General features: G+C 38.1%; 1 protein-coding gene across 1 annotated transcript; it reads left to right on the top strand.

Annotated features, from left to right (window-relative positions):
* The first annotated feature begins 5,547 nt into the window (after window positions 1-5,547).
* Window positions 5,548-8,361, top strand: LOC126631620 (probable indole-3-pyruvate monooxygenase YUCCA4). Its single transcript, XM_050301741.1, has 4 exons — window positions 5,548-6,709; window positions 6,879-7,127; window positions 7,205-7,327; window positions 7,877-8,361. Exons 1-4 carry the CDS (start codon window positions 6,068-6,070, stop codon window positions 8,093-8,095), a joined length of 1,233 nt encoding a protein of 410 aa, XP_050157698.1. The 5' UTR covers window positions 5,548-6,067; the 3' UTR covers window positions 8,096-8,361.
* Window positions 8,362-8,876: the final 515 nt, after the last annotated feature.

Genomic DNA, 8,876 nt, shown 5'->3' with positions numbered 1-8,876 from the left:
GGAGGTGACACATGGATTCTTGGGTGAAAAAGACAAAATTACCCTCGAGGTACATTGGAACTCCTACATGCAAGCAGCGAACAACCATGACTCAATCAAGGTCAAAAGTGATCAAAATAGGTATTTATTCAAAACCGATTTCATCCATCCTCATCAAATCCTCCCCACAGGGTAACCTTAAATTATTCATTCAAAATAGAATTAATTACCTAAATTAATTGATTAATTTCCTAATTAATTAATTAATTTTCTAAATAATTTCCTAATTGATTGCAAAATATTATTTTGACATAATATCTTGCAATTACAACCAAAAACCACCATAAGTGGCCGGACCCCTTTTCTCCATATAGGGGCCGGCCACACCCCTATAAATAGCTCACATTTCTCCTAAAAACCTAATTCCAACTCTCATGCAAAAATTCTCCAAATTCTCTAAACACCTTTCCCTCAAATTCTAACTTTGGCATCAGAGGTTTTTCAGCCAAAGCCCCACCCCCGGGCAAGTGAGGCTATTGCCTTTGACCTAAGGTGTTAATTGTTTTGCAGGTGCATTTTCGTCCTAGAAGAAGAAGTCGGAAATTTGCATCCACAGATAATATTAGTGGATTAAATTGTTAGTGTTAGTGAAAGAAGAATTAGTGGAGATTGAACCCGAAACATGGTAAATAGGCATCAATGCTTTCCATGATTGGGGTAAAGCGTCATCTACACCTAAAAGAATTTGCTTACTGTGTTGTTACTGACACTGCAAATTTTTCCTACATTTATACAATTACGAAAGTGTAAAAAGACTTTTTGGGAGTACCAATAATATCTTCATTTACTTATTCGCTTATTACATAATGTTGGTTCAGTTGTACAGATTAACAGTATGCTAATTGGCAACTAACTGAAAAAGAACAACTACCTACATATCAACTACCCCCAACTCCCTATCTTATTATTCAACTATTAATTTTATTGTGATTACTAAAATTATCATGCTAGTAGGTAGCAAAAGAGCATGAGGATAGATTAGGGTACAAAAATTAACATAAACATATCTTTTGTCCTCCAAAGGAGAAGATATATAATGTTGGGGATTTTGAGATTTTCTGCTCGCTCCATATTATGTTTGTCTGTATGAGGAACTCCTAAACTTTTCCCGGAGTTCACTATATATGTATGATCCAGAAACAAGCTTGCTACATTTACATGACAGAAATTTGACATGTATATAATAAAGGATACCAAGCCACTCGTTAGTGAACTTATTGACATGGCTTTTGTTCAAGGTCCTAGAAGACGTTAGGCGCTAGTCGAGCGACGGGTTGGGGCCTAGCGCCTAGGCAGATTTAAGTAAATCTGTTGTATTTCGTATAAATAAGTGTCTATTTATATTTAAAATATATATAATTTCATCATAAACTAGAAAATAGAATGACATATGTATTATGAAGTGTTGGAACATAATGAAAACATGAGGAGCAATGCTTAATTATAAGTGTATTTGACCACAATTTGTCACCGATGCCAGTGCCAGAGTTTGTAGTTGGGAGCGTCGGAAATTTCAAGTCATTGGTGAACAGTGACTTAAAAAAAACAATATCTATAACTTATTTTATCTTAAAATATGTTTTGATGTGTGAGTTTATTATTATTTTTTTACATGTGTACACAATAAGATTAGACAACTTATGAAAAATTCATCACTTAACATGTTTTTTTTTAAGGAAACTGTTAGACAGTGACATTGAGCCTTAAAAATTTTAATCGGTCGGTCGCTACAAAAGTTAAAAGTTTTAAGGATGTCTGTGTAGAAGGTGACCCCAAGCTTATTATTGATTATGTTTTAAACAAGTGCATAACACCTTGGCGCTTGAAGACTATTATTGAGGACATCAGATGGCTTGAACGATATTTTTCTTCTATATCTTGGGCTCATATCTTTCGAGAGACAAATTTTCTTATTGATGTCGTTTCTAGCGTTGGGCACTCCATTCAGAATACTGATATTTAGGATAGGTCTTTACCTACTAGTTCTAAAAATGCTTTACTCTTTAATTGTACTGTAAATGGTGGTACTATTGATTTCTCTCATTGAATAAATTTATCTAAAAAAAAACAAAAAAAAAACCTTGTGTCACTTAGAGTGAAACATTCTTAAAGCCCAATACCCAATAAACAAAACAGAAAGAAAAGAAAAAGAAACTCTATGCCACATAAATAATGCAATGAATGTTATCCTTTTTTTTTTCACTTCTTGTCCCATCTCTCATTGTGGGAGGCTTATTATTCTTTTATTATTATTCAATGAAAATATTTGTGTACATACTAGTGAATACTTATCTTTTGATTTTATCTATTGATAAATTAACTCATGTTTTATTGGTTTAAAAATAATGAACATGTCATTAATTTTTCTTGGGATTTAAAAAATAAGGAACACAGTAACATTTTTTATCCGCTCAAATCAGAAAGTGATTACATAAAATACTCACTAATCAGTACCTATGTATTATTCTGTTCTGCGGGAAGGGGAAGCTCCTCACAGATCTTCAAAGATCCAAGGCTGTGGTGACCAAATATCTTCAAAGATCCAAAGCGATGGAGACCGGATCTTCAAAGATCCAAAGCGGCAGTGATTGCAACCATGCGAAATACATATCAGAGCCACCGCATAATTTGATGTCCGTCTTAAGGCGAAGATGAAACCTACTGAGTATCAGTTTAAAATGTAGCAATCCCTCTAGCCATGAAGCTCCAAACACATTAAGTTCAACCCAAAAGAACTTCCATATCTTGTGATTTCGGACTAATCTAGGGTCATTTAATAGCCATTTCATTTTTAATTTTTAGTTTAAAAAAAATGAATACTAAAAATCTAAAAATGAAAACTCAAAGACAAATTTTGATTTTGATTTTCAGTTTTCAGTTTTCATTTTTTTTTGTGACTAAAACGGAGAATGAAATGGCTATGAAACAACTCTAGATTAGGTTCTCTCTTAATCCGCCGACTCACTCTGACTTGTCCTCTCACTTCCCTCGATTCTATTTGATTTTAGGTACTAATCCCATTCATTTTTACAATTAATCAATTGGGTAATCTTTAAATTTAGCATTTTGATGGTGAAAAGTGACCACGGTCAACCCTAAAACTCTGACTTTCTGGAGCACTATTCGAGGAAGGAGAATAAGCCTATTGTGAAGCTGAGGTGGGCGGCAACTAAAACCCTGACGACCTGAGCACCTTCCGACACGAATTCATAAGCTTTTTAGAGATGTCCGAGCCTAGGGCAAAGAGCTCAAAGCCAAGAAAAAAGAGGAGCTTGGTGTCGAGGCATTCTTTTTTGGGCACTTGGAGCTTGGCGATGCAAGGGGCGAGGGAGGCACCAACGCGGTCGGGGTGGGAGGCAGAACCGAGGAGATGGAGGTGTTAGGAGGGGAGGAAGAGGAGCTGGATCCTGTCGAGGAAGTGAAAGATGAGGATGTGGATGGTGGATGTTAGAATTCATTTGTCCCACATCGGTCAGAAGGTTTAAGAACAAGCTCTTTAAATAGAATTACTTCACTCTAACTATCACCAAGACCTTTTGGATTAAAACTCCACTTGACGGATTGAGCAGGTGGCCAAGTGGGAACAATATCGATATTGTTAGAGTGGTTTAGGGTTTAGGGGCCCGTCTACCTAAAATTTAAGATTGTATCAGAACCAGGGGACAGGCCCATACATCCACGTGAACAAGTGGTCCCCTTTGACCCCGCACGAACGGGTGAGCCCCGGGTTTAAGGTTTAAGGGCCCGTCTATCTAAAATTTAAGATGGTATCAGAACCAAGGGACATACCCATACATCCACGTGAACAGGTGGGTCCCCTTTGACCCCGAATGAACGGGTGAGCCCTGACTTGGCTCCACGTAGGCCAAGAGATGCCACGTGAATGGGTGGGTCCCCATTTGGCCCCTTGCGAACGGGTGACCCCAACTTGGCTCCACGTGGTTGCCGATGTGTGGAACTCCACGTGTGACCCGTGAAATGGGATCTCACGTGCGGGGGAGTGTTAGAATTCCTCTGTCCCACATCGGCCAGAAGAGTGTTAGAATTCCTCTGTCCCACATCGGCCAAAAGGCTAAGATGACGATGCCGAAAAGGGTGGAGTGGGAGTGGACGAATTTTAGGGAGATGTGGAGTTTGTGGGTTGTGGGAGGAGGTAGAAGAGGGCAATTGCTACGGGCAGAGATGCCACTAGACGGTTGCGCATGGCGTGTTCGATTCGAGGATTACATTAATAAATAATTCTAATGGGTGAAAAAGTTTACTCGTTAAATAATGGGTCATTTAAGCCCAATCATTTTCACTCACAAACTTAACAGGTTAGGTTTAAGTAACTCAAACCAGCCAAACTCAACTGTTTGCCACCTCTAATTTCAACCTAGTCAAATAACTAAAAGCATGTGACTACTATGTACTTGGTTTAAGATCATTACTGAAATGTCTGTTTCTCAAATCGCAACATGGGACCAAAGTGATACTTAAATTAAATACTAAAATGCAATCCACATCAAATGTTGAAGTATCATGTTCGAGTTGTTATTTTCCCGGCAGAGGACGGCAAGAATTACACCACGTGGCGAAAGTGAGGCAGTACTACTCGCTCGGACGGCTGTCGACGGAAGCAACAATTGCCGCTGCTTCCTTTGGTGCAACAAAACCACTCCCCTGCCGACTTGGCATCCACGTACCCCATTTGGCCAACTACCTTGGGGATTCACGCCACACGCCTCCGGCCAGCCCTCCATTGAAACTCTCTTTATCAGTTTTCTACTTCTCTTTTCTGAAAAACAGAGATCAAATCTTGTATGGGTTTTCTGCAGTTTTTATTATTCGTCAATTCGTGTTAGGTTTATAATAACAAGCTTAAGGAGTGTAAAATTTACTAGTGCCTATTGACGAATCCCACAACCTCCGGGCGTAAGAAACACTAACAAATCCATATACATCATTTACTTGCATTAAGACACGTTATATCAATTTAAATAGTTGCATAATCTAAATGATGTATCACCAATAAATAATAAACATGTTAATCAATACTTAAGTAATAATTCAATCATTAACTTTCATATCATTTAGTTTATAAAGTTTAGTCTACAAATTTAATCTTTATAACATTAACCTTTTCTAATTCTCGACCGGATATGTTTCAATCCGTTGGCCTAAACAAAAGAGTAATACTAGATATACTAAATTTGTAAACTAAATTATGTGTCGTTAATAAAAAATAAGCACGTTAATTAACATTTAACTAATAATTCAATCATTAACTATCATGTCATTAAATTTACAAAATTTAGTTTCACTAACATTATTCCTAAACAAAAACTGTGTAGAAAACCAATGTTGTAAAGTGCGAGTGGAACGTGGCATTCCTCTTCAAAATTTCGACCTAAAAATTTAAAATCCCACATAAATGTGTAAATATCTTCCCCCTTAACCCGATTGCCTACTCCTACCGCTACTACCACCTAACGCTCCCAAAAACTACACTCTGCACACAGAAGAAAACTGAGAAGGAAGAAAGGGCCTTGAGCAAGAGAAAACCAAATCATTTCCTTAACCTTCACGCCTCCATTACACAACCCCACTCCTCCCTTTTCTCTCTCTATCTCTCTCTACCTCTCACTTCTAATTATAACCCTTGTTTTTTTTTTTTTTTTTCGCATTTCTTACTCTGTTTTCTATGCATTAAAGGTCCTCATCAGTCGCTCAGAAACCCCACGCTCCTGATTCGCTTTGTGTTGAATCTTCTCTCTAAAATCTCCATAAAACCCTTCATCCCACTTGCCCAAAAGTACAAATCTTTCCCTCCCCCACCACCCTCTTTAAATTCATTCCCACCTCCCCAAGATTTTTCGCAGGAAAACAGAGTGAAAGAAACACCACCCTTAACAGTTCCATTAGAAACAGAGCAAGTAAAAAGAAACCCACAAAGGTTTCTCTCTCTCTCTCTCTCTCTCTCTCTCCCTCATTCGCTTTCCCTGTCTAAATCTTACACTTTCTTTCAACTTTCTTGGGATTTTCCGACATGGGTTCGTCCAAAAAGCCCCAACAAGAAAACCAAGAATCCAATTCCGGGATTCTTCAAGGCTCTATCATTGTAGGCGCAGGACCATCTGGTCTCGCAGCAGCAGCTTGCCTCTCCAACAATGGCGTCCCTTCTCTGATTCTCGAGAAATCCGACTGCATAGCTTCTCTATGGCAGCAGAAAACTTACGACCGTCTCAAACTTCACCTCCCCAAGCAATTCTGCGAGCTTCCTCTCATGGGGTTCCCTGAAGATTTCCCAAGGTACCCTACAAAATCCCAGTTCATTTCATACATGGAGTCCTACGCCTCCTACTTCTCAATCAAACCAAAGTTCAACCAGGCCGTCCAGACCGCAGAATTCAATTCCGTTTCTGGGTTTTGGAGAGTGAAGACTCAGGATTATGAGTACATTTCCAAGTGGCTGATTGTTGCCACAGGAGAGAATGCTGAGCCGGTCGTACCGGAGATTGTTGGGATGGAAAAGTTTCAAGGCCCTGTTCTTCACACCAGCCTGTACAAGTCTGGCTCTGATTTCAGAAACCAAAGGGTTTTGGTTGTTGGGTGTGGAAATTCTGGCATGGAAGTCAGCCTTGACCTCTGTAGATACAATGCCATCCCTCATATGGTTGTTAGAAACACTGTAAGCCTCTCTCTCTCTCTCTCCTCTCTCTCTCTCTCTCTCTCTCTCTCTCTCTCTCTCTCTCTCTCTATACACATATAATATTATATATAATCTTGATTATTTTCAAATTTTGGTTTCTGGGTTTTGTTAATCTATGTGCTTAAATTAAGGGTTTTTGGTTTTACAGGTTCATGTTTTGCCAAGAGAGATGTTTGGGTTCTCAACATTTGGGATCGCAATGGCTCTTCTCAAATGCCTGCCATTGAAGCTTGTAGACAGTGTCCTATTGCTTGGGGCAAGTTTCATCCTAGGCAACACAGACCAATTAGGGCTTAAGAGGCCTAAAACTGGCCCAATTGAGCTAAAAAATGTCACTGGTAAAACCCCAGTTCTTGATGTTGGAGCATTGTCACAAATTAAATCTGACAAAATAAAGGTACTTAGTAGAAACTTCCCCTTTTTTATAATTTTTTAATTAGGGTTTTGGCTAAATTGCTAGTTTTTGTTTTGCAGGTGATGGAAGGGGTGAAGGAGATAACAAGAAATGGAGCAAGATTTATAAATGGACAGGAGAAGGAGTTTGATTCTATAATCTTAGCAACTGGGTACAAAAGCAATGTGCCTACTTGGCTCAAGGTAGCCATCACCAGCTTGCACTTTTTTAGTTTTTTTCTTCTAACTTATTATGCACTCACCTGTCACACTCTCTCTCTCTCTTGGATACATTCACTAACTATAGGCCACATAGTTCCGCATACCTACAAACCCCTTCTTTTCTCCATGCAAAAAAGAATAAAACAATTTGAGAGTTTTCTTGTTTCTAACCCCCAAAAGAATACTTGGTCTTTTTGTTTGGACTCTTCCACGAGAAAATCCAAAGTGTCGTATGATGTATATACTAGTTACGCTATGAGGAGTAGAAGTAGTAATACACGAGTGTATATGTTTAATGACATGGCATAATCTTTACATTAGTGTCACTAGATATATACACTTGTTACACTACGAGAAGTAGTGACTCAAGTTTCAGTGACACTTCATAATCTGGTCTCTTCTCCACCTATAATTCCTTTCGTATTATATTTTTTGTACATATACAAGCTAAATACCTTGTGGGGTTTCATGTATGATGGTTACTATTCAGCAAATATATTTACATTTTTATTTGATTTTTTGGTATATTAGGGTTGTGACTTTTTCACCAAAGATGGGATGCCAAAAACACCCTTTCCCAACTGCTGGAAAGGAAATGATGGTCTCTACACAGTTGGCTTCACAAGAAGAGGGCTTCTTGGAACGGCTTATGATGCTGTTGCGATAGCCAAGGATATTACTCAGCTTTGGAAGACAAACAAAGATTGCAGGAATAATTCCTGTAATTCCCATGTCATCCTACTGAAATAATCTCCACAAATTTGAATTGTATAAAAAAAAAGGAAAAAAAAAAATAGGAGAGTTGTTATATCGTTCTCTGAGTTAATGTATTTACGGGGGATAATGATTTTAATTTCACATTAGCAATGCTTTGCACTTCAATTTTTTCTCTTTTGGGTTTGTATATGTAACAATTTTGCTGGGGGCTTAGACTTCGTTTCCGTCTCGTGTATGTTCCTTAGCTTTGTAGTTTGTACAAACAATTTCAGAAATAGAATGTATTTCTAGCTCCGTTATTCTTTGTTCAAGTAAATTCTCATCTTCCAAACAGTTATGGCTACGTTTTACTTCTGCATGGAATTTTCATCGTTCAAGTGATTCTCATCTTAAATGAATGCAGGCCAATCATGATTTTAACTTGATGATTGCTAAGTTTAACCAAGAAAAAAGGTTGGATTACTACTTTCCGGGCCAACAAAATATGGTATGAAATTGTTATTTCTGCATGGAAATTTAAGGTCCTAACGCCTTCACTAAGAAAATGATTCAGAAGGTCCGAATTTATTACAAGTTGAAATGCTTATATTTTAAACAATGAAATGAAACAAATATATTTGAATCAAGGATCAAACAAGGTTGAAACATGAAGGGAAACAATATGAAACCGAATAAAGGGGCTCAATATTCAAGCAAAACTCAAGGGTTTACACTACAAAACGAAGTGTCATTATTGAGGGTCAAATCTCGTCGAAAAAGGCATTTTGCCATCGCAAATACTTATTTACGATGGGAAAAAGCCTTCGCTGGGCAT

The sequence above is a fragment of the Malus sylvestris genome, chromosome 8, assembly GCF_916048215.2.
Source record: "Malus sylvestris chromosome 8, drMalSylv7.2, whole genome shotgun sequence".
NCBI lineage: Eukaryota > Viridiplantae > Streptophyta > Magnoliopsida > Rosales > Rosaceae > Malus > Malus sylvestris.
The sequence above is the reverse complement of the archived record's forward strand: the minus strand, read 5'-3'. Positions and strand labels throughout refer to the sequence as shown.